Below are 27,391 nucleotides of genomic sequence, written 5' to 3'. Positions count from 1 at the left end.
GCTTCTAACACAGAACACCTAATTTGAGAAAGAAGTGCAGTGAAAACAATAAAACTCTCCCCTCTTGAAGACAAAAATACCAGATACTGAAAAAAATTGCTCACAATGCTCAAGATGGGTATAAAATGGAAATAATCACCTTGGACATGGACTCACTATCTTTTTCTCATCAGACAGTTTCAGCCACATTCTTTTACTTTGGCAAATCATACAGTGTTTCATTCATGCTACAAACTTTACATTTTTTCTCTCTGATAAAGCCACTGACATTTAATTCACTGTTTATAAACTATGAATCACAATAGTGAAAGGATTTGTTATCAGCATCCAAGTAAATAAGTAATTAGTTACACTAATATCCACTATATAAGAGTATTTTTATCTGCAAGCATAACAAATACATTAATCACTGAATCAACTGACTTTAACAATGTGAAATTGCTTTGTTAAATTACGCATTAATGAAATGTGTCTTAGCTATCTCACTAAATCATATACACAGAAAAACCAGCTAAGTGAAAACGGAAACTAAACCAAAATTATGGATGGCCATGTAAATATCTTCATATTACATGAATCTTTTCTTTATTTACCTTGTCCATGGATTTTATGTATATATTGCAAAAAATATTCCCTGAGTTTAGAGCCACCTTAGATTTTTAAACTGCTATCTGAGTGGTATTGATTCTGCAAGCGGCCAGCAGTAACTAAATCCCTAATGCTACTTTTTTTTTTCAGTTAATGGGTTCAGAATTATACCTGTGTAGAGAACTAGATAAATAAGTAAGTTTGAAATTTTGTACTTCTTCCTGAAGACTCTCTTTCTCAAAGATGTTCAAACTTTGCAATGTTTTGTAAAATGGTCAGACTATCATTTAAGCCAATATCCTCCAACACATGTTCCAAACTGCTAGAAATGTATTTACTTTAGTATCTCCAAACAGGAGATACTAAAGTAAAACACGACTTGGCTGCCATGTCCATTACTGTATTTGACATACTGACTTCCAGCAATCAGGGTAGCTCAGCAAAGGACAAAAGTGTGTGGTTGTTCTAAAGGTTGTTTTACAGACAGCTTTCTTCAGCTGAAAGTGCTTTATCCTCTGTTCTAACATGCTCTGCGACCTGAACTCCCACAGGGAAGCAGCAATACCCACACAACCAGAGCTCAAATGTTGCACATCCAAAAGCTTTCAGATTATAATGAAAGTTAGTAAGAGATGGCAAATTACTTGAATACACATCAGAAATGTTTAGAATGGCCAAAACTGCAGGTGCAAAATCACATGCTGTGTACAAAGAATGTATAAAACCAATCCTGCCTAGGGGAGATCTCAGTGTTAGACACCTGTTGTCCTGGGTTGAAGTACATTCTATCACCATCTTCATGAACTGTTGAAACCAGGTGAGGCAGTGCTCCCTGCCTCCTCCACTCTGGCTTATCTTCTGTTAATGGGCCCATCAGCACCTTTGCTACACAGCTCACAGATAACCCCCTCCTGGACTACCTCCTGTTAATGGGCCCATCAGGCCTTATCACATGACTCACCATCTCATTGTGAGATGCTCCGCCCAGAGGGAGGAACCAAGCATTCCAGCCTGGATATAAGCTGAGACTCTGAACACCAGAGGGGTGCTTACCCACTGGATTACCAGAAGACCCGAGCTACCAGACCTTTCTACAGGACCACTGCTTCAGGAAGACCACCTCATCTGGACTGCTTCCATCACTACGCTCAGGTTGTATTCTGACTCTGTCAGTGGTCTTTTGTATTATTGCATCTCTTTTCTTTTCTTTTCTTTTCTTTTTTCTTTTCTTTTCTTTTCTTTTCTTTTCTTTTCTTTTCTTTTCTTTTCTTTTCTTTTCTTTTCTTTTCTTTTCTTTTCTTTTCTTTTCTTTTCTTTTCTTTTCTTTTCTTTTCTTTTCTTTTCTTTTCTTTTCTTTTCTTTTCTTTTCTTTTCTTTTCTTTTCTTTTCTTTTCTTTTTTCTTCTATTAAATTGTATCTCTGACTTGGAGCCTCTCATTTGTTTTGCTTTCAAACCACTACACCTGTGATTAGGTTCTTACCTAAAATCCCAAAATCTGGGATTCTAAGACTGCATAGCTGAAAAACATTCTAGAGGACCTAACATACTTGGTGTAGATTATCCTATTATAACTGAGCTCTAAAATAGTGTAGCCATTTCTGGATATTTGTTTTTGTAAATGTATATACAGTATATAACTGTATGTACAGTATATAACTATATATACAGTAAATAAGAGAACAAAGCTAGTCTAGGCAGACCTAGGAGTAGTTTGGATCATCCATAAGCTTCCCAATGAAAAAGGGTGGTCTTCCAAAAACAGGCTCACTTTTAAATTGCTTTCAGTGCCTTCTCTAATATCGCTCTCTCATTGTAATACACATAACTTATTACACAACTATAGAAAAATGGAAGAATTTCTTAAAAGAAATCCTGACAGGAGCACTGTAGAAGATACAGAGGTGTTACATCATTATCAGTAAGCAGAGGTTTAAATACTGAGAATGGTTCATTCAGAACAGAGCACGTAAAGATGCAAAAAATTTGCTCAGCTTAATTTAAAACTACTTTCACAATAGAGAAAACAATACACAACATTATAGTCATTTCTCTATTCTGCAATTATATACTATTTTTCCTTTCCCTCATGGAACTTTACCCTTCTGAAATAGGGAAATGCTGCAGCAAGTAAGTACCCTTCCTTTAATTACCAGCATTTCCCCCCAACCCCAGCCACTTTTCAAATGTATTGCACAGTGTTCTAGTAAGCAAAAAGACAAAGAAGGAAAGCAGAGAACAATCATTTCCACCTTAACATGCATCATGCTTGATCTTCCTTTTAAATCTCACTGTCATTATCAGAATTTCTCAGCTGAAAATTTCAGAGAATTTTGGTATGGTTTGAAAGTAATTTATTTATGCTAATGAATTCTCAAACATTAATTAAACAGCTCAGATCAGTAACATCAGAATAATATATAAACCATAACGGTGGATGTAGTTTTCTTAAGCATGCAGGGTAATTGCTTAATTTTCAACAGTTGCTTGCCTTCCAGAAGCTCCAGCTGAATTTAAATGAACCTGAGAAAGAAGGATTTAGCATTTCAGAAAGCATTTTCCATGACATTTCACAAGTGAGGGGATGAGAGCGTGAGAGGATGTACCAAACTGACAACAATTAGCCTGGCACATTAATTAATTCATTCCATTTCACAAGAGACTATCAGGGCATAGGGAGATTGTAATCACAAGTTTAGGGATTTCAGGAAAATTTTCAACGTAACAGAGAAAATAGGACATAGCTGAATCAGAAAACATGAAAGAACTTGCAAATAATTTGGCCTAAATCTTCTGAGGGAGCCTAAAAGAAAAAAATCTGTGCAGTTTTAGCTTTAACTCTAATAAAAAGGGTACCAAAATCCTTGCCTGTAGGTAACAGAAAAATAAAGGGGTTTATACTAATCATTTAAAACTGAATTTCTATTTTCTGATTCACCAACTGATTCACCAAGTTTATCAGAGCTCCTTTTCTAATGCTTTACAAAAAGAAACTTCTCAAAAGAAGTCTTCTGTATTGCTGGGTAATAAAACTCCATTTGGAAATGAAAAATTTTGGTATAACTCCAGATCAGTGCACATTCAAAACCACCAAAGAATTCGGCTAATTTAAACCATAACATTACTTTTATTATAATTTTAGAAGTAGTTATTTCCTACTTATAGATTTTAATAATGTTTCCAAACACCTGAAGTTAAGAAAAAAAAAAACCAAACTAAAAATTATATATTCACCTTGGAGAAACGAAAAGGAGAAGGAACATAAGACATGGGCAACACGGCATAAATCTAACTTTAAAATTATGTTTAGCAAATAAAACGTGAAAACCATTAAACAATTTTCATCTTTTCTGAAAGCAAACATGGAACCGTACTCACCATGACTCAATGCATAGAGAAATCAAAATGTGCATCTTCTCCTACCCAATAAATTGTTAGAGAAAATCAATAATATTTAATTAACCATCCACAAAATTTCAAAATTAATCCTAGCCCTAAACTTCCAACAAGCACTTAATCCGTAAGTATTGAGTTGGTTTTTTTCTCTAAGATCCTTCCAAACAGATAAAGAAGAAACAGACTAAAGTTTATAATGACATCTAAGTCACTGACTGAAAAATAAAATCATCCACAAAAAAACAAAAAATATGCAATGCACCAAATACATGAGACCATCACTTCCTTCTGAAAACAGAGAAAAAGTGACAGGTTTTTCCTCTTGTGGGGGAAAAAAAAATATTTGTTAAAGACAACTTGCCAGTGGGAATCACCTTGGCTGATTTCCCATTTGCCTAAGGAAATTCAAACCTGTGTCTCTAAAGAGCATCCAAATATCAGGAAAGAGCTGAAGAGTCACCAAAGGCAAAAATGAGGTTTCTGTGTGTCTGTGCAAAAAAAATTATTAAATATTTATTTACAAAAATGTGACTGAACAAATTACTGATAAACTCCTATGAATGAGGTGATGCAAACGTAGTTACAGAGATGTATCAAAAAAGAGGCCAGAATGTATCAGCTGTTAAGGCAGTACTTCTGGACACATGGAAAAATTTAAGATGCCTAAGCAAATTTTATAGAAAACAGATGAGACAAGATTTTATTTCTTTTTTAAATTGCCATACCAGAGTTGGATGCTATCTTTACTTGGAAAGGAAATAATCCATTCAGGATCTACCGCTATGCTAGAAGAAACAGAACAAATGTATGTATTGCATATATATAAATAAATATTCATCCATACACACTATCATATACTAATGCTAAATTAAGCAGCAAACAGCAATTATAGATTGCTCAGTGAGGTACTTCAGTGCCTCTGGGACTACAACATGTCATCTCACATCCTGCATATATTTTACAATTAAATTTTGCATGTATGCATTAGTCCAAAAGATCTAACAGTTGTGAGGTTTTTAATGTAAATGCCATGAAAAGATTACATACAAAAAAAAAAAAAATTCATCAGTGCAAAAACCTCACTGTTACTTTCTTATGGCTAAAACAGAAGTAGTTTTCATTACAATGAAACAAAGCAAACTAACCTGTCTTTATTTCCACATACTGTGAGAACATTCCTGGCATGATGTCTCACTAAGCAAATATAGAGAGATTTGCCCAGATCTGTAGTTTCTACTGAATTGCTCTTGGTAAAGAACCCATACTCAACCAATGTGTTGGGGTGGAAACTTTTCTGAACATTATGGCTTATGGCATCCTTCACTTTACAAGGAAGATACGAACAATTAGGATTTGCTCTGCCAACTCCCATTACTTTGGAGAAAATTCCTTCACTCAAATAGTCCTTTAAGAACCAGATTGAAACAGAACTTATTAGGCAAAGAATTATCCTCATAATACTACTTGTAGAATAATATAATACAATAAAAGTTTATCACAGACTTCTCTTATGCCTTATATATTTTTTAAAATATGAATATATAAAACTAAAACGACACTAGCTATATGGATAAGAAGTGGCAACTGCAAAAGAAAATACCATACAGCACCTATTTTTTCTTTAAAAAGAAGTCTGGAAAGAGAGAGAGAGAGAGAGAGAAAGAAAATGCCATTTGTGTATACAGACTGAGTACGTGAGGAGGTGACACCTGGGCCAGGCAAGCACAGGTGGAAATTATCAGTCTTTCTTCCAAAGTTGTTTGTAACTCTATCTCCATTGCATCTTGGCTATCAAGGAGGCATCACTGCGTAACTGTGTATGAGGTGGGGAAGAAGGCTGGAATTGAGTTGCAGACCCCAGATTTGGAATCAGAGATTTCAATCACATGTGTAGGCAACCTACTCGGAGCAGCTGCCTGACACTCTTAAGGAAAATGGTGATGGAGCAGACAAAAAGAGGGTTTTTTGAATTATAAAGAACAATCTGCACTCAGTGGAAGAAATGAGATAAGATCTAAAAGTACATCCTCAGAAAAATGTAGCTCCTTCTACCCCAGCAGCTAAAAGCTCCTGGCAAACTCTTTAACAGCTCACAAGCATTCTGATATATTTTCCGATTTTTCTACAGTAATACGTTTAAAAAGCCAATTATGTAGAAATATCTTTAGCCTGGCCTTTTGTTGTGCTTCTCTATCTCAGTAAACCTCTCCTAAGAAGACAGGCAAAGAGAGTTGGGGTTGTTCAGGAGAAGAGAAGGCTTTGAAAGGGAGACCTTAAAGCACCTTTCAGTCCCTAAAGGGAGCTGAAAAGAAAGCTGGCGAGGGACTTTTTACAAGGGCAGGTAGAGATAGGACAAGGTGTAATGGCTTTAAACCGAAAAAGGGTAGGTTTTGGATAGATATTAGGAAGTTTTTTATAGTGAGGATGGTGAGGCACTGGAAGAGGTTGCTCACAAAAGTTGTCAATGCCCCATCCCTGCCAGTTTTCAAGGGCTCTGAGCAACATGGTCTAGTAGAAGGTGTCCATGCCCATGGCAGGGGTCCTGGAACTAGATGATTTAGTTCCCGGTTGCCCAATACTATTAGCTGGTACTATTTTTCCCTCAATCTGAACGTTAGTTTATCCTTCTTAAGATACTACACAAAATCATATGAAAGAACATTAAGCACACAAAAAAAGACACACTTGAACAAATGGTTATCATCGAACTAGAAAAAAAATTACTAAAGAACCTTAACTTTAAAGAAATGGAAGTCACAAAGAAATTAAAGACCTGACAACTGTTTAAATAAAGTTTTCAGGATAAACTACATATTTCAAGAGAGTTTCCAGGGTGACACTGATTATTACTTTGACTAAAGAATTCACAACTATGAAGAAACAAAGCCATTAAAAATAGTTCAGGGTTTTTAGATGCACTAAAAATCTCACTTCATTCATAGTTAAAAAAGCAGTCTGAAATTTTATGCCTCTATTATCACACAAAATACTACCAACCTGACATTAAAGCAACCACTATTTTCCATAGTATCATGACCATATGTGGCTTTCTTTGCAATGTATCCAAAGTATCTCACAGATTGTGATAAGATGCTTTCTACCTTACTAACACCACTAAAGAATGCATGTACCTTACTTCTCTTTCTACTCCACACCAATACCACAAAGCAAAGCTCTCGCTTCCCCACACTTCAGATTCTTTTGAATCCCAAATAAGCAGAATATGAGGGACTCCAAGGAAAAAGGAATGTGCATCAGCCTATGCTTAATATGCTTTAAAAAAAATCTCCCATTACCGCGAGTTCTGTTTCATCTCAAGCACTCACTGATGAGTACATTACACTAATTTAGTGCTACTTCACAGAGGGTGAGCCTAAGCCTCAGGAAGAACAGGAATTGAAGGACTGGTTTCCAAGTAGCAGTCACGATTTTGCTTGGCAAAATAGTAGACAATTTCAGGTATCTTCTAGTTTTGTATCAGACATATATACGCCACCACTCAGCTAAAACCACAGGTCTTTATCTCCTGATTATGGCTACAACAGGCTATGGAGATGCCTTAAAATGCCTGATTCTGTCCCAAGCAGCAGAATGACTCCTAACACCTTGAGCAACAGAGAGGAAGAAGCTGAAATTCATTTACAAACACTGCATTTGACTTCGCCCTTTCTCCTAGAGCAGTTAAGCTGTACAATTTTATAACTGACTTTTCTGCTTTACTGATAGCGAACACAGATAAGTAAGATCAAGAAAATCCAAGTATGTATCTTTTGAAGATTTACACATTTATATGTACGTTGTGTCAACACACAGAACTCCCCACATGATAAAGACATCAAAAGTCTGTATGTCCCAATGCTGAGAATATAGAAAACATGGTTTGTCAGTGTAAAATTGAATATATTCAAGGAAATTTTTGCATCCTTTTATATAGAAGTTTTTTAACTTTGCTACATAGTATTTTACTCCTACCATACTGATACATTTGAAGAGAACCAATAATTTAAAAAGAAAATGGAAGCTTTTAACTCAAGATCTATCCTAACAACTGCAATAGAGAGGTCTAACTGTCTCCTATATTTTCCTAGCTGGTGTAAATACAACAAACAGTTCTTCTGGATGATATGTTGAAAGAAGGGAGAGAAGCTGCATTCCTCTACAAGACACCAAAAAATTAATAGTCTCTTAGCAAAAGAGTTTCCATTGTGGATGGACCAGGGCAGGGAGGGGTAGAATAATACTTCTTTTATTCTGCCCCACCACGCTGGCCACACAAATGAGAACAAGACACGATTTAGTGTTTGAAATTAATCTCCACCCATAAAGTCTTTTAAAATACCACTTTGGTATTTTAATTCTCTTTGGTCTTTTCTTCTTTTAGATTTGTAGAAAATATTTCAACATAAGCCACTATTTTCAGCATCCTGAAAAACAGAATGTAAGAGAGAAAAGAAAAACAAGAAAAGTCATTCAAGAGACTTCCATGACATATGGCTTTCATTTATTAAAAAGAACATTTGTCAGATAATGCAAAGAGAATTATGTTGAAATGTAATTTTCAATTAATTAAGTTATGTTGTCTGAACTCCAAACAGTGCCAAAAATATAATCAGCTTTCATCTACTGACAGTAATTGCTCTGGGTTATTTTTTGGGGGTTGGGTAAGTTCCTTTGACTGATTATGTCTTTTTAAACTACTTATATTGACCCAATATGTGAAAAATGAACTGTTGAATAAGAGTAAATATTACAGGGCTTTGATTCACACATAGTGCTGTGACAACAATGGGAAAGACTAAAGCGGGTGCATTGGTGACAATTACGTGATTAGCTGCAAATACCAGTGCAAAAGCATTCCCACAAAAGTCAAAGTCTTGAAGATTCATTGATTACCACATTTCAAAACTTGACATTGCCAAAAGATGTGGGAAAAAAGTGGAGAGACCATATAAAGAGGATTAACAAGCTAAAACCCATGAATCGTATGAGAATGCAAAAGTTCTTGGTGTTTAAAATGTATTTAAAATGTTCACAGGGCAGAAATCCAAATCAAATTTGGAATTCCTCATGAAGACTGGCTTTGGGCATCAGGGTAAAATTAGGTTTAAATTCAAAGTCCTTAGCATTTCCTGATTTAAGCATTCCATTTAATACAATTTTTACGTAATTAAATAATTTTGAAAATTCTGGTAACCAAATAAAACTATTTCCTAGCTATATCAGCATTCAAATTCATATCTACTGATATGAATATTTTTTAAAAAATTTAAAACTCCACATGTTCTCACAGGCTGCTCCTACCAAATACTCCATATGGACAAACGGTATTTGGATATTATCAATGCACAGATACAAATTACTGCCAAAATTTTCCCCCAGCTCTTCAAAGAAGTAAGCTCAACAAAGCATCTAAAATGGAAATGGGAAAACTCTGTTTTTATGCAATAATTAGATTTTAAGCATAACATTCTCATGTTATTAAAATAATTTGATACTAATTACCAAAATAAGTCTGGAATGTATTCACCAGCTACTGCAGTCTCATCCCAACCTCACATGCAAGTAAAAAAAACCTGAACACTTTTTTTATCAGCAGGTTTTCCTTAATACACAATTCTATTTGTGCATGAGTTTGTATACCCTTAAGTACTATGCCCATAAGTACTTGCATTTAATACTTAACTTCTACTAAATATGCTGTATTTACTATACAAAGGAGGGGGTTATTTTTAACAAGAGTGATAAATCACATACTTTTAGAAGGCCCTTGAAGAAGATTATCGATCATAGTCTACTTGAAATTATTACATATCAAACAAAGTGATAAGCAGATAGTTTGCACTCTGTCCCAGAAGAATTCGTCAGGAAAAATGGGGAAGATGGCATGGTTCAGAAAAAAGTCAATTAAAAAAGCAGAATTAATGAATCTCTGAAAAATGTCGGTTATGGCAAAAAGTTCTGGTTGAAACAAACAATTTATCTGCACGTGAAGACTGTGTAAAAATCTACTCATGGACAAACGTGTCTGAATTGGTATTTCCATAATGTGTTTAAAATTAAAAAAATAATTTTTCTATGCATGTTCTATGGCAATGGTATTCTCTCATATTTTACCTGTAATGACTCTGTCTGCGGATTGCAAATTTTTGTGGAGGTTATTTCCGCTACATTTTTTAAAAATACTTGCTGTGACATTTTTAGTAAGGAAAGCAATACCTGACAATGTCATGTTACCTGTTATTGTTCATGCACCCCTCTTTAAAGTATTAAGAATACAAATCTTTCACTTCATGAATGAACAACTTGCTGAGATTTAACACAATCTGAGCCTAACTAGAACCTTCACTTGGAATAACATACACCAATAGAAAAAGGGTTAAAATGTCCTGTTCCATTTGTCAACAAGTTACATCCACTTTATATTAAGTAAATGTACAAATTTTTGTTAAAGTAGAGCTAATTGACCTAAGTTTGACTTTTTCCTCACCAGTATTTAAAAGTATAACTTAGAAAGAATTAAAAGGATATGAGCAGTGGCATCTGCTCAATTATCCATGTATACATTCATACATGTATCAATACCTCTTCTGGACAAGAACACTTAAAGACATTTCCATTTGTTGATTAATTCCTGCAATAAATTATGACTGAAAGTATTTTTGCTATATTCTGTTTTCCTAAGCAGTTTCATAAACATCATCTAGATGCTACCATGCAGGTGAACCAAGCATAGCTGAAGGCAACACAATAAAAAAGACAAAATATAATATATTGTTCTTCATCATGAAAACAAACATATAACACCCCTCATCAAAATTAAATAGTCTGTCTAAAGCTATTTAGGTTGTTTTTTTTAACAAGTGACGTGTAAATCAAAGTCGCAATAGGCTCATAAAGTTTAAACATAAGGTAATGTGCAATACAATAATGTAAAGGAAAAAAAGAAAAAAAAAGTTCTTAAGTCAGAAAAGTGTACCAAAAGGAAAGGAGGATATCAAAGAGGGAGATTTGCACTGGTAACACAGACAGACAAAAAGGAGATAGAATGAGACCAGTAAAGATAATAAAAAATTTTTAAAATGGAACTGTTTTCCAGCAGAAATTGACTATCTGAAATATTTTACACCTCAATGCCCTCAACATGCTCCACAGAAAGCAGGCTCACAGCCAGACTGCCAACATCTCTGTCTGGCAGGCTTCCCAACTCTCTAGGTACCCAGAAAGCTTTCCCTAGAAATTTTGCCCATGGAGCCAGAAAAACAGAGTACCCAGTGTCTGAAACCTAGAGTTTATTGCTGGTGATGCACACAAGATGTTATATTCTTTTCTTTTGTAGCTAGAAAGATAGAATTTAAGCTTCTTACATGTGAGGGACAGGCTTCTCCTACATTATATATACTACAATTCTGCACATCCTACTAACCTTCTGTAAGTTAGTTCCAATTTGAGTTCACTTCATCCCATCATTTGCACAAAAGTAGAAAGATGTGACCTCTGCAGTAACTTTTTATATAGAAAATTAAATCTTCCTATCTGTAGTAGAAATACTTCACTTAATATATTATAATAACAGAAGATCTTTAAAGTAATTTAATATCTTCTGTCACATCAAAGAACATAGTTGAGGCAAAGAACACAAAATATCCTTTCAAAGCATATTCTTGTGTCCTGCAAATTTTAACTGCTTTTCCACTTACGTCAATGGGCCTAAGACACTATCTCTTTTTACAAGTTTTGTCTTCTTTCCAGACTCCCATGGCCACAGAACAGGATTACAACATCCCAGTAACATCCTTCTCCTCTTCATGACAAAACCACAACGATACTTTGCATTCATCTTGTGACCAACTACATACACGTCAATTTATCTGACAATGCCAGCTGGACTAGGGTACACTCCACTCTGCACACGTGCATCTCATTCCATTTACTACAGTCCATTACATCATCAAGCTTTTCCAGTGTGATATTAATTCCCAAATTTCATTTAGTTTGTTGATTCTATTATTATTCACCTACTCATTTGGCAAAATAATTAGCTAAATACTGATGAGATTACACTTCAAGATTGGTCACAGACACACTGCTTTAATGCTGAAACCTCTTTCAAGACCCTCTGAAGTCACTGTGTTAGCTTATTAAAAAAATAAAGAAATAATGTTGGTCATCTGAAGAAAGTCTGCTCTGAATGGGGGGTTCTGCTCTTACTAACACATCTCCAAAAGCTCAGTTTGCCTCTGATCCCAGAAAGTGAGGGGTTCCTACAAAACTAATCCTTTCACTGTCCTGACTTTCTCATTGTTCTCATGTTCTGGCTGCCTCTTCCCAGAACAGCAGAGCTGGAGCTTTTTAATACCTTTGTGTTACAAAGAAAGACTAACTCAGTCACTTAAAAAACTAGTCCATTTGATTAATTTGATTAGTTCTTCTTTCCTTTCTTCTTTTTCTTCCCATTTTCCTTTTATACCTGGTTTTAGGCTACTGAAGTTGCTCAGGTGTAGCTTACTGGGTTGATGATCAGCATTTTAACCATTTCTCTTGCAATTGCTGTAAAGTCACAATTGCTGAAAGCACAGCATAAGCCTTATTCAAATTATTAAATCTGCAATTTTAAGCCTGTTACATATAAATGGTATTACATGGTTATAGAAATCAGCATTTAATATTTTTTTCCTGAAATCTGTTCTTATGATTTCAGAATAGTACAGATCATTATGAGATCTCACAGTAAAGCAAAATTTCTGGGACAAGTAAGGAACAAATCAATTACTTGCTCTTAACTTACTTCTCATATTCAACTCAATTAATGTTAGTAAAATTATGTACTGTGAATGACAAAAATGAAATTCACGCAGTGAAAATTTCTGTCAGCAGAGAAGGAATGCATTCTGGTTTGAGATTTAAGTATTACTCTATTACCTGAAAGAATAGCCACATGCAGTATTTGTTAATAAGTACATCTCAATGGAAGCCTACAAAATAAAATATACTGCACCTATGCATAAAGAAAGAAAAAAAATTAACATTACTTACTTGATTAAGTATATCTTGTTTCTGTAACACATGCAAGGAAAGAAAGAACATACATACATTAGTGCAGTGTCATAACACTCAAGCTCTGTTTTTATCATAGAAATACTTTTAGTGAAAGGTTAGTGATTTAGATGAGCAGGTTTAAGACATTAGATGGACTATCCCATTTTCTTGTATTAGCATATAAGTGAAGAAAATGGTTCTAGGTCAGCTTTCTAGTCCTTAATAGACAGTGCAAGCAATTTATTTCTAAGCATGCAATGACAGATAACCAAGAAAGATAAATAAATGTTAGTCTTTCTTCCATGTGTACTTTAAAAAAGCATAAAAAATTGTTAACAAGAAGAGCTGTAAATGAAACTGAATTCAGTTATTAGAACTGAATATTCTAAAATCCAAGTGGGAAGGTCATGGAGATGATCCCCAGTGCCACCACAGGGCACATAGAAGAGCACCAGGGGATCAGGCCGGGCCTGCAGGACTTTCATAAAGGCAGATCTTGCTTGACTCCTTGGTCCTTGACACCTAAACTCCTTCTATGACAAGGTGACCCACTTAGCAGATGAGGATAATGTTGACCCGGACTTCCGTAGAATCCTTATCATTAAGGCTGGAAAAGACCTCTAAGGTCTTTAGTATAGCCTTTAACACTGCATTCTCCTGGAAAAACTGTCTGCTCATGGCTTGGACAGGTGCACCCTTTGCTGGCTAATAAACTGGCCAGGTGGCTGGGCCTATAGAGTGGCGGTCAGTGAACTTATATCCAGTCAGTAGCCAGTCAGAAGTGGTGTTTCCCAGGACTCACGAAGTCCCGTATAATATCTTTATCAATGATCTGGACAAAGGTATGACTTGCACCTTGGTCAGTTTGAAGATGATGCCCTGTGGGGCAAGAGCTTTGATTTCCTACTTGAGGGTAGGAAAGCTCTGCATAGGTATCTGGACAGGCTGGATCACTGGGCTAAGGTCAGTGACATGAGGTTCAACAAGGCCAAGTGCTGAGTCCCGCAATTGGGTCACAGTGAGCCCAGGCTGGGGGAAAATTGTGTGGAAAGCTGCCCAGCAGAAAAGGAACTGGGAATGCTGGTTGAACACAGGCCAGCATATGCCCAGGTGGCCAAGAAAGCCAATGGACTCCTCCGTAAACAAAAACTTAGGATGACAACACTAGGACTACAAGCACACAAGGCTGTGTACTTACTGCCCATTTAGACACTTCTGTCTTTAGGTCTATCTGCTTTCCTAGTTCCTCCCAACCTATTCAGTGCCCCCCTCAAAGTGAAATGGATTAAATCAATTAATATACATAGATCTCAAATGATGAGAAGAATATTTATCAATCACAGGTTTCCAAGAGGCTGGTATTAGACTATCTATGTGTTTTATATCACACATAAAATCCATTCTTAATTACCTCTTTGATATTGACTTAGAGAAGAACATGAAAATGCAGGTGTTCAGTAGCATTTTTAGAAATTTTAGCCATCTCCCTTACATTGAAAGCAGAGAGTAAAGTTCAATAAATAAACTCCCCACAGTAGATAACCTTCTGATAACTATATACACCTCTTCCCCTAATCCCAAAATCCACTCACTCAACAAGATATAAAATAATGTAAAAACAAACCAGATTATTTCAGGTAGGAAAATCTGAGTATCAATGGCTTTCCTTTTGCCATTTGCATTCCATTAGATGAGCTTGTGATAAAAAAATGCATTGTAGAACCAAAGGAGCGGAATAAACTCCTGAACCCTTTAAAAACATAGGTAAATATTTAAGTAAATATATCACTCTGCTGAATTTGCCATAGGTCTATGACCCATGTTTATGAATAAAAAACTGGTATTATCCTTTGGTAGAATAAGACATTTGGAGTGTTTATAAGATAACGATCTAGGAAAGAGAGAGGTAAAATGAAAATATGATGGTATCCTTTACAAAACAAACAAACAAACAAAAAAAAACCCAGAAGCGCTGCCCAGAATATATAGAAACAAATAGCTGCACTAAGACTGATGCCACCTGGATCACTTAATTTTTGTCATCTCATTTACTTAAACCCAATCCACAGGGTCCTCATCCAACCACACAAAAACAATTTGCAAATCATTCCATAAAGAGTTTATCCACACAGCGGGCTGAATGCATGCCAAAAATACAGACACACCTGTGCAAAGGCAGTTCGCTTGTCAGAACAGAATATTCACTCAGCGCCACAGGAAATTTCAGCCACTTGGCTTCCAGTTCAGCAACTTATGGCATGAACCTTGAGCTAACAAATCTTACTGGATCCAAAGTAGCTTTGTTGCTAGCTATGCTTTCTTTATATTGCACTGCCTGAAGTCTAAGTGCTGAGCAGCAAAGTACTAAAGCTCTCAGGGTTAGCCTAGGTCCAGTATTGACCCAGGAGCAGTGAATAACTTGATTCCTGCTGAAGACGTTGAAGTCATCACAGGGTGTCTGTCTTGAATTTCTTCTTCCCCTACCCTTCTCCCGTCCTGCTTCCTTGCCCTGAGCACTCTGCTGCTCTGGATGTTTCAATACACTGGTAGAATTCTGCAAATGAACAGCAGTGAAATGAAGAACAGGGAGACACCATGCAGAGTCACAGACTCATCTCAAGACCAACTGTGCTTACTAATTCCAGCTTTGCACAGATTTTGCCAATTCACCTGGCTTCAGTCAGAGCAGTTTTCCTGGGTACCCATCTTGCCATGACTCAACTTCCATGTCGCCCCGAATTGGAAGAATGACTTTGTTAAAAGAGACTTATCACACCACTTCAGGTAACCATGTTTATATACAACTGACAGTTTCAAAATATGTTACCTATATGGCAACGTATTATTTAAAAATACATAAAATGCAGTTATTTTTTACTTTAACAGGGTACACTTTACAAAACTAAACATGTTGTATGATGACAGAGAATAAGTGAAGAATTAGAAGAAAAAACATATAATAGAGTACGACCATTTTATCAGTTCACATTTTTCCTGAAAAAAAATAACAAAACCAAAAGCGTGTCTATATTCTAACAAAAAGCAGGTAAAAGCAGCATCCTACAGCCTGTGGATGATCACAGCATTCCCATCCATTTATATTCTGTGAATGATTTAACTAGAAACCTGGAAATCTAAGATTATCATTTACAGGATCATCTCTCACTATTTCACTGAGTTATTAATTTTTTTCCTCAGAAACTGACTAAAATAACTAGCGTTATGCCTGGCCAAGTTTAAAGCATCAAATGATTTTTCAATACTTAATAAGCTATAAATCATTAGTTGGCAATAATTGTATTATTGCCAATATGCTGTCAATAATTTTTTGCATTTTATATCCTGAAATATAAGATCAATAAATTTTCATAATGGTTCGTACATGTTTCTAGCCTTAATTTCACATAATGTGAGCACAGTCAGAAATATTACTATTAGAAACATTACTGAAACAGGTTTTTATTTAGCTACATTCTGAATCACACTATTAGGATGTGCTAAGCAAATGCAAATTTCAATTTAGGATAAGAAAAGAAAACAATCTGGCTTGTTCTTCCAGCCAAATCAGAATACTTTGTCTAGTGGTGAATCTGTAGTGACAATGTGCATACACAACTTTTTTTTTCAGCTGAATTCTTTGTTTCACAACATCAGAAAATCCCACTACCAGAAACAACACAAGGGAAACAGAATTTAAAAAGAAATCTTAACTTCATTTTTTTTTGAAATTATGCTTAACATTTCCAATCTTCAGTGACTTGAAAACCATATTAACCTTATCATAAGGGTTGTGGAGGTGTTTTGGGTGTTTGGTTTTTATTTTGGGGGGTGGAGGGGGGTGGAAGAGGATCTGTGTGGTCATTTTGGCTGGGGTAGAGTTAATTTCCTTCACAGTAGCTTGCATGGAGCTATGTTTTGGATTTGTGCTGAAAACGGTGTTCATAACAGAGGGATATTTTAGTTATTTACACAGAGTCGTGGTCTTTCCTCACCAGCCCACCAATGAGGCAGCTGAAGATACATAAGAATTTGGGAAGGGGCACAGTTGGGATAACTGACTATAGGGATATTCCATATCATATGTCATCCTGTTTTTTTGCTTTCCAAACACTTTCAAATATCCCAAACACCTGATTTATAAATAATCTTCTATTTCAAATGCTTAGGATGGCTGCAGAATTTGCAAATTTTCCCCATCATCTCTGATCATTAAGAAACAAGAAAAATTACCCCTTCAGGATTATATTTTGCTAACACACCACTGCCATGGAATTCTTCTAAGACATCCTTAATTTTCTTGGTGGAATCTGGATTAAAAAAAAAAAAAGAGAGAGACAGAGAGAGAAATTCAAAATACAGAACACTGATTTACATAATATGAACTGTAATTATAAAAACAACAATCAAAAATGCTAATAGCTTTTCGCAATGCACATTAGTAATTTTCTGTAGCTGTATGAGAGCTGTGGGCACAAAGAAAATGAGAACATACTTTACCTTCTTAACAAGTACTGTAAAAACCAGCAAGTAAAAACAAAATGCTCAGAAACACACACTCTTTGATCTAATCCTTAACCATTAAATACCATATTTCTGGAGGAGTTTTTTTCAGCCCTATTTCAAGTCACTTTTCTTGTCCTTGAGTCAACCACAAAACATGGTCATTTCCACTGGCACTACAAAATCTTCTTTCGTAGAGCTGCCAGTGAGTAGAGGAGCTGGACAATATCAAGATAAATGGGAACCTTCCAGAAAAAAACTCTTCAATGGTCACATCACAGAAAACAGACGCTGTTCTCAAAACCTCAATTTTTGCAGATCGCTCAGGTATTCCAGAAACTATCGGCTTCAGTAACTTTCGTCCAACAGAATTGTGCAAATCCCTCCAGTTCAGAATCAGGTAGGTATAATTTTTCCAATTTATTTTAACTATGTGCAGAATAACAAAGCAATTATTTCAGTAATGCCATTACATAGAACCCTCGAACACAGATTCACTTAGAACTCATCATGCACATAACCATCTTTTCCACATTAAATATCTCAGCAATACAAGAAAAATAACTCTAACTCTTTTGTTTCTTTAAAATGCAGTAGTTGAGTGAACAGTGGTCAAATGTGCACCATGGGCACAATAACATGAATTAGTAATGAGTACCAATGCAGTGAGTAAGAGAATAGGTGAACTTTGCATCTGCAGTTTTATTTCTACAACAAAATCTAGAAGGAAAGTAGAGAAGCAAAGAGTGAACCAAGAACAGCGCTCTCTAGAGCAGTATTTCAGCACTTAATATTACAAACATTAGAACATAATATGGTTTTTACTAATCAAACCAACAAAATATGGCATTCTAATAGTTCTTAGACTTCAAAGAAATACAGCATCTTAAACCTGACTCTAAAACGTACATTTAGCAAATTCTGTGACCTGAAAGGAGTAAATGTAGTGGCCAAAGATTTGAACAATAGTTATGTAACAGTTCTGTAACAGTTCATAGCAGCTATAAACAGGATGCAACACTAAAATTCAGTTTTAAGAGGTGTTGGAGGAGGTGTTTCCCTCCCACTCTCATACACAGTTTACACAGTAATAAGAATGGCTTTTCCTGAAGTTTTTCATTTACCAAATTTTCTTAAATAAAAACATCTGAGACTATGTGAGGCCCCAAAAATTGTTTATTTTCACTAACTGGATGTATTTCAATGTTACTGTCAACTATAAGCAATGGAGTTTAGCAGGTCTCTTGTCAGTCAATGCAAATATTTACTTGATAAAATCATCTATAATCTTATTACTGTGTCATTTGAATTATCACAAAAAACCCACAACTTTATGTAAAAAAAAAAAAAAAAAAATAAGTCAAGCAACAAATTTTATTATCAGCTTCAATTAGAAGCCGGTGGGTTAGACTCTTACTGGCCAGGACAAGCACACAAACTGATGACTGACAACATTTTATTTTTTATTTAGTTTCTATTATTTTAATATGTTTTTCAGTATTCATATGCATGGCTGTGTAAAAAATCATTGCATCTTACAATAATGATGTCAGTAACTACAAAAGCAGCAGTGTGAGATGAGCAGATGTAGGACAGAGGTGACTGAGCCTCATCCTAGAAAAGGATCCTTCTAAACCTTGGAGGAAAGTTTAAACACACATCAAATAGAAAGCCAGCAAGGCCTCCTCAGACATTTTTTATTGTCTGAATTAAAAAATACATACATAAAATAGAAATGGACTGCTTTCTAGAGGTTTTTAAACAATTTCTTGAGGTTTTCTTTCAGCAACAGCTATGCTTTCATCTCACATTTTGCCAGGTCGTCTATTTATGTTTAAATTGGTATTATGCCTGTGCAACAGTAATTTAAAGCAAAGCCTATGTTATGTTACTTAATGAAATTAAATTCTTGCTTTCCATTTTTTATTCACATTTTTCTTAGTCAAGTATCAAGATAGAAAATATGCTCTATCGCAACAACATAACTATTCACACTTTTCATGCGTGAGTTTAAAACAGTCACATCCAAAAGCATCACCTTCATGTTTGAAATTATGGTAAAGAAAATAAAGGTCTGCAGATTTATATTCTGCTTTAGTTGTCCAGCAAAACTTTAGAAAAGATTTTCACATTCAGCTCAGGAGCTGTAAGTATTTTGAGTACTACAGCCAAGGCAGAATCATTTTTTCAATCTTTTGTTCACAGTCATTCAATCATTTTTTTCAGTTCATGTGACAGTATCCAAGCTAGAATAGCGATCTTTCAAGATGTTTAAAATGACATATCGATATTTTAAGAAGAATGCCAACACACCATCTTCTGCCTGCATACTCCTTAACAGTGCTGACAATCCTCAGAAAAAATTAATTCTTCTCCCTCAGCCTCCAGTAGGCAAACTAATATTGGGAACATGTTCCAGCTTTAATAAGTTGTCCTAAAGGGATATGAAGAATAGGATCATTTTCAACTCTTTTTCAGGAATCACATTAAAAAAACAAAAACCAAAACGCCAACAAAAAAAAAGTCCTAGAAAGCTGTATGGAATAGAAACTCCAATAAAATGTTATAAACTCTACTTAAAAAATAGTCAAATACATGTTTTTTGTCAAAAAACATGCAAAAGAAAATCCATAAAATAAAATATATACAAAAATAACTAGAAATTTTTCCAAAGATTGTTTTTTCTAAAAATAGGAAATTAATAGGAGGTAAAAACAACAGTATAGATTTCTTTACAGTTTTGTTGGATCCAAATCATGTAAACAATTACTGTAAAATGCTGGTGTAAATACAAACATCAGAACAGAACCTGTATTCTCTCTGTTCCCTAAAAGTACAGATGTTCTGCATGCCTTAGCACTTCAGAGTAATTTCAGTAAATTCAAAAGTACCACTCATGTTAAAACACAACTATGGTTTTAAACTCGGTTGGAACACTCTTAGCTGTTTTTAAAATGAAGGACAAATTCCTTCTTTGTCTAAGTCTCTGCATTCCAAGCTCCCCTCAAGAGAGATGGTTTCCAAATATGTGTATATATAGTTTATAGCCTGTCATGGCAGCGCTTAAATCCCATGTTATCTGTGAAGTTATAGCTGGCACAGTACAAACTTAATGCAGCTTGAAATATAATGTTTTTTTCATGAAGAATCTCTCTACTCTTTGCTTTTACTATTTTGTTATTTTTATTACCCACTAGGGCAGTGCTTTGGGTATTCAGTCAAAATGCAGAAGACCTTCAATTCTGTCCCCTGCCTGAACTGATTTCAACTCTTACTGTTCAACCCATCTTCTGTTGCAATCTGCATTTAGTCAAGAGGGTGGAAGGAGAAAAAGAGAAACTGGCCCCGGATTCAGAGTTTGCCTTGGATGAGGTGAGATGTCATTTCCTACCTCACTCCCCAGTGAGCTTGGGGCAGAATAAATAGGCAAGGCATGGTGTGGAAGACTGCTAACTGAAAAGCTATTACAAGTACATGGGAGAAAAGTAGCTGGATTCTACACCATGCTGTAGAAATTCTGTTTTAAATTAAGGCTCCAAAATAATAAAGATGCGACTTGGGATAATGTTGTATTGTTTTAGAATAAAGGCAAAACAATTAAAATAATGACACTAGAAATATGAAACCTTCATATATAAAAGCAAAAGTATCAAAGTGTCTGATTTTTTCTTAACTATCTTTCAGCCCTGACAAAGATACTTTTTATAACTGAAGACAAATTTACATACTAAGTTCAAAATCGTTTGAGGTTTAGCCCACATTAAAAATTATTATTCATTTTCAAAAGTGACTCAACTTCAGATGAAGAAAATTGAGCACTCAGTTGAGACTGGAATTTTGTGTACTGTTTCTCCTATTATCAGAAAACACAGAACAAAAGGAAAACTTACCCAGATCACACACACTTTTCCTACATTTTCTCCTCATCCTCACAGAAAAAAATCTTCAAAAGAATTTTTCATTAAAAAAAGACTCATAAAACAACTTATGCAAAACTCACATGCTGTGTACACAGAAAGGCTTTTCAATTTAAAAGGAAATAAACAGAAAAAAACTATTCCATTATAAGTTATGTAATTCTCAACAGAAAGTCCTAACAACCTGCATATTTATTGGGCCATAACTAATTTTAACACCTACAATAACATGTAGAGTAATAACCACTTTCTACCTTCATATGCCTTTTGTAAACTTAATACAATACGAAACACATCACAGGCATACAAAACATAAAAGCTTCACAGAGGTTTTCTATACATCTTATTATGAGTTAGAAAAGCAAAAGACCAAACCATATATATACAATTTCCTGCATGCCAACAAAGCCCAGTTCAAACTCAAAAGCTCTTCCTGACAAACCAAAGAGATGCACTGAAAGAAATCCAGCAATCGGTTGGTATTACAATTTTTTACAGGTTCTTATTCTATGGACTTGCTTTTGTGGATGCAACAATACAGTAATGTGTGTGTATGTGTGTTTCTAAACCTAAATGCACAACGTTTTTTTTTTTCTTTTTGCCTAGTTAATTTTATTCAGATAACTGGACAATGCTTTTACTCAAGCTATTAGCTTAATCTAAAGCTTTACTGGTCTAGAAGTTCCAGTGTATTAAAAAGGTCAAACCTGCCAACAAACCTGTTGCAGCACCATCGAGTAAAAACTGCTCACCTGTTTAGAAAAAGGTTGTTCCAGTGAGGGCATGGCTCATCAAGCATTACTCAGGGTTGCAGCATGTCTGTGTTGGTAAGAGATGCCTGCTGGTTGCTACTGAACTCTCAGAAGGCAGTGGCTTACATGTCCTCTGCTGCCCATATCTATGGCTGCAGGCTCACTGCCAAAACTTTCAATGTAGGTCACACGTCGGTTTTGGTTCATGTAAGTGGTCTTTTGATACAAATTGCACAAAGGAAACAAACATTTAAAACCTTTAATAGGATAAACACTTGATTTTGGCTTTCTTGTAATGAGAATTTAAAACCTATTACGGCCTTGCAAAGAGTGGCCAAGAAGAGAAGGCAATCACTGTCTACTGGTCTAAAGGAGATCTCCCCAAACCTGCTGCTACCAATGGTTTGGGTAACACCCTGTAATCAGAAGAATTGAATTCCATCCTCCAAATTACATTTTCATTGAACTCTATGACAATTAGGAAAAAAGCTTCTTAGAAAGTCAGTCAGAATTGGATGATGCTGCCTAAATAAATACAGTGGCAAGTGTATGTCCTTCTGCAACAAGGAATGGAGAAGGCAGAACAAGAGAGAGGTAGGAGCAGCAGCCCCTGCTGCAGAGGAAAACCTCCTCCTGACACCCACAGCAGGAGCTGCCTCTTCCACTCATCCTCCTTACTGGAGCTCGGCAACACAAGGAGCAATACAGATTCATTCTACCCACTGCTATGAACTAAATGATACTTAGACAAGGACTTCTTTGTGAACAAATGCAATATCGACTGCATGTGGCAACACATCTTTAGTCCACATTAATAAAAAATGTTTACCAAATCCCTCTTCCCTAAGCAGATGTTCAAATGAAAAGTATATGGCAAACAACAGGGAGTCGGGGAGGCTTAATTTTAGTCTGCTAGTGGGATGAGTTTTCAAAGGAAGAAGTAAGTAAAGGACAAAAACATACTCCAAAACTTGAGCAGAACTGCAGCCAAGTCCTGAGTATACTTAAAAACTGTTAAATAAGAAAAATAATGCATCAGATTTTTTACATTTTAAAATTATTCCAGCTAACTTTATCAGTATCTTTTGGACTCCTTTATTTCCTGACATTCTGAAAATTACATCTTCAACATTCTGAAAGCTCCTCAGAGTGCATCTCTGACAGGAAGACTCAGGATATCAGGCTGCTGTGTATATCTGGGCTCCGTGGGACCAGGACCCTGCGGATCCTCTGGGTCAGCAGGGAAGGCCCTGACCACCAAGGTCTGTCCCATCACCACAGCTGGCATTGGGCAGCCCCAGAGCCAGGCACTGGACATCTCCTGGGGTCAAGGCAAGTAGGAGGCTGTCAGTCTGTTAAGAAACACCTTGCACTGAGACCAAGAAGGAGAAGAAGCCTTGGGAGCTTCTCCAGTCCTCAGACCCCATCATCACAATTGAGTCTGAAAACTCACACAAACCTTTTCTCATTTCCTTTTTATTTTTTGATGGTCACATCACCCGACAGAGGCTCCCAACTCAAAAGTTTTGCAGTTAGAATGATGATGAAACTAGTGTCTATTAAATTAAGGAAGGAATGCTGTTGACAACATATTTCAATCCAAACACCAAATCTAAGCACTGACTAGTAGTGAAGAGTCAAACCAGTTTGGTTAGAAATTTAGCAGGCGCTATTCATGATTTTAAGTGGAAACAGGGAAATAGCACTTTAAGTTTGAGAATATTTCTACAGGTTTTGAAATGTGTATTTTAAAAAATACACTAGTTCACTTGTTTCTGTTTTCCCCAAAATGCCACACCTCAAATCCTGTGTTCACAACAACAAGGATATAGAGCTCCTAGAGTGTGTCCAGAGAAGGGCAGTGGACCTGGGGAAGGGTCTGTCACAAGTCCTGCAAGGAGCATCTGAGGACTAGGGTTTTTCAGCCTGGAGAAAAGGAGGCTCAATGGTCAGAGACCTTATTACTCCCTACAGCCCCCTGAAGGGAGGATGTAGCCAGGGGAGGGTTGGCCTCTTCTCCCAGGCAACCAGCAGCAGAACAAGGGGAAACAGCCTCAAGTTACACCAGGGGACGTTGAGGTTGTCTAGAAGGAAAAATTTTTCACTGAAATCGTGCTTAAGCATTTCAACAGGCTCCTCAGGGAAGTGGAGGAGTGACCATCCCTGCAAGTGTCCAAAAATGTGACATGCTACTTCCTGATATATTTAAATGGGCAGGGTGGCATTCAGCCAAAGGCTGGATTTGGTGATCTCGGAGCTCTTTTCTAACCTTCTTGATTCTGTGATTCTCTGAATTTTTGTATTTGTATACTTTGAACTCATAACCTATTTAACCTAATCTTCAGTTATGGCTTCAAAAATTATTGAATAGAATATACTGCAAGACAAAATTTCAAAGCTACATCTGGTTCTTCCATTCCTCCTTACAGCACAGACAGTTCTTGAAATTCTTTTTTTCCTCCTCTTGAGCACAAATTTTTTCCGATTTTGCTTTATCATGTTTCTTGTTTCCAAAGTATCAAGTTCATTTTACCCTTCCTCTTCAAAAGTTTTAAATGTTTATACAGTGACAATTCTTGACATTGCAAAATCTGTCTTTCTCACAATCATGATTCCCTATTATAGTTTCTCTTGGGAGCAAAACCTTTTAAGTCAAATACATACCTATGCCATAAAACTGAGACAATTAGCAATACCAATACACATGAATCTGGATCTTGAACTATAAATGATGAAGGCTCCTGCACTTGCTGCGAGTATGTACCAGTATAAACTGGATTGCCCTTTCCTGTCCTAAATACTGTTCCTAAGCTTTGGTTCTTAGTGATCTCATGCTTGGTGCAGTGAGAAAGAGCAGCTAAAAAAGAGATCACTAGAGCCTGTTCACCCCATGACTCAGAGAAACAAGCCTTGACAATGCTACCAAAAGCTTTTCAACATTTAGTGGAAATCGAAGCTATCAGAAAATCTATCAAGCAGAGTAGTACTGCCATTGGTATTTTGGCATGTACAAAATTCACTATTACCTGACTATATTTGCATGTGGAGACTTCAAATGATGCAGATATACAAACCCTGTACACATACATACAATGCTGTCAAGCCCTTGCGTTTTAGTTTATATATAAACAAACACATAGACACAATAGGTGCAATTTGGTGAATTCAGATGAGTTTTTGCAATCAGCAAGGTATTACCTGATGCAATCTATCAAATCTGTATAAAAATTAGCGTAAGGTGGCCATATACAATCTGGGGAAGGGAAACAGAACATGCCTCTTTTACATTCCACACATCTTTGGATAGCATAAGCAGATTTGACCTCTTGGGGCAAGTATTTAATATTTTTTAAAACCGTGCTCCAGTTTACATAATAATATATTACCTAAAGGTTCATGTCTCAATACTGGTGATGAAAAAAAAAATTTAAAAAAATCATTATTGCTTATATAAAGTTACTTCAATTTCTATTTCCTTTGTAGAATGTTTTTAAGTTTGTGTGTGTTGAAAGTGTTGACACTGCAACAACAGTTCTCATTTACCATCATTTTGGCTGAGAATCTTGCCATATGTATTTTGGAATCAATCTTTGAGTGCTTATAGTATTACATGTGTTGAGCCTGTGGAAACATTAGTATTATATAAAGTTAGTCACTGAAAAAAGTAACAGCTCTGTTTAAGACCTAACTTCTGGGATAATACTGTTCTTCTAATTGCTGCAACTTGAAATTTAATGAAACAAATAAATGGTAAGAGACTAAAACTGTGCCTTAACTGTATGCTAGGAAGTTTTTGAGTTTTCCTATTTTCATTACTACAGCAACTCAGTATTTATATTATACTTTCACACATTAAATATTAATATATGCTCATTTACCTTAACAATTGTAATTTAAAATCTATCCTGGGAAATCTGCTTTATTTTCTTCGCTCTGAGAAACAAATGTTTTAGGTACTACTTCCATAAATCTTTTAGATATGGACTTTAAAATTTTAAAAAATTCTATTTCCATCTAAACCAGCTGTTTTCATTTGGTATAGTTAAACAGCATTTTTAGTGCATTGCTATAGGAATTTTTTTTTAAATCATTAAATATATTCTTCAGATAATTAACTGCTTTATCTCACTAATTTCTTATGTGCCTTTATGGAAAATAGGGACCATAACAGATAATACTTGAGATACAGAGCCTACAGAAGAGAGGTATCATGCAAGAACATCAAGGAAAGGAAAGCCCTTAAGATCAGTTCACACTCCTGGAAATCTGTTTTCTACTGATCCTTGCTTGATGCATCTCAAATCTTTTCCCTTTCTCTACAAAAACATTAGACCTGAATTTTCTATCTGCTTTAGTACAATGAGATTTCATCTTCTGCCTTTCCAATTTAATATCAAAGCTGGAACTGGGTAATTCTTTGTCATTCCAGGATTCTAAAGAGATGGCAAGCAAGAATAAACCTTATAAGATAGTACACTTGCAAAGGCAGCATTAAACCCTACTACTAGGATTATCTATGACTTTATCAAATGACATTTTGTGTCAGAGTGTCAGGGACAGACACTCTAAGGAAGACTGCATTTTCACAGAAAATTACTTGGCAAGGTAATAACATTATTCAGATAAATAGCTCCCACAAGCAAGCTTATAGAGATCTCTAATCATCCTAAACAATATCTGCTTGACTATTTAATTTAAGCAGTTTAATACACTTGGGTTACTTGTCCTCTACAGGCTTAGAAGCCAAAGCCCATTTGCTCACTTAAGCTTTATTTCTTACTCTCTTATCACTTCCTCCAATTCCCTATTCACCTAATAAAACAAGTGAACAAGAACACATAAATTTTCAACCATCTCTGTTCAAGTATTCAGAAATAGCTTCAATCCTAAAATTATCCTGTAATCTGTTCTCTATGGTTTTATCCCATCAATCTGTTCTTCCTTTATATTTTCTCACATTTACTTCATTTTTCTCTGAGCTTATTCCCCAGGATAGATGGTTGCTCTTTTGTGTGCTACCACCAATTACCAGTTTTTGTGTGACATATATAGTAATACACAGGTTTCTATGTTTTAAAACTACCCTATGCCATTCTACAGCTTAACCCCTGGCCTTTGAAAAAACCACTTTTCTAGACTTCAGGGAAATACAAAATGGATTGTTTTCAGCAAATCTGAGTCATAGGGAGTCTGAAGACAGGAAG

The 27,391-nt window shown here is 35.7% G+C and overlaps 1 protein-coding gene across 11 annotated transcripts in view; it reads right to left on the bottom strand.

The window, feature by feature from the left end:
* Positions 1-27,391, bottom strand: part of DGKB (diacylglycerol kinase beta) — a 408,855-nt gene that overhangs the window by 255,086 nt on the left and 126,378 nt on the right. For 6 of the 11 annotated variants that reach the window (XM_066196511.1, XM_066196492.1, XM_066196528.1 and 3 more), the window contains 2 exons: positions 17,249-17,325; positions 13,016-13,036 (listed from right to left, as the gene is read on the bottom strand). The exons of 1 other annotated variant lie outside the window; for it this stretch is intronic. In XM_066196511.1, coding sequence (XP_066052608.1) covers positions 13,016-13,036; positions 17,249-17,325 — 98 coding nt within the window. The remainder of the gene's footprint in view (positions 1-13,015; positions 13,037-17,248; positions 17,326-27,391) is intronic. 4 more of the 11 variants (XM_066196519.1, XM_066196543.1, XM_066196551.1 and 1 more) reach the window with 1 other exon arrangement.

Source organism: Chamaea fasciata, unplaced genomic scaffold (genome assembly GCF_029207755.1).
Source record: "Chamaea fasciata isolate MVZ Bird 193981 ecotype frontalis unplaced genomic scaffold, bChaFas1.0.hap1 SCAF_1, whole genome shotgun sequence".
Lineage (NCBI taxonomy): Eukaryota > Metazoa > Chordata > Aves > Passeriformes > Sylviidae > Chamaea > Chamaea fasciata.
Note: the sequence above shows the minus strand (reverse complement) of the source record. Positions and strands in the feature narration are given on the sequence as shown.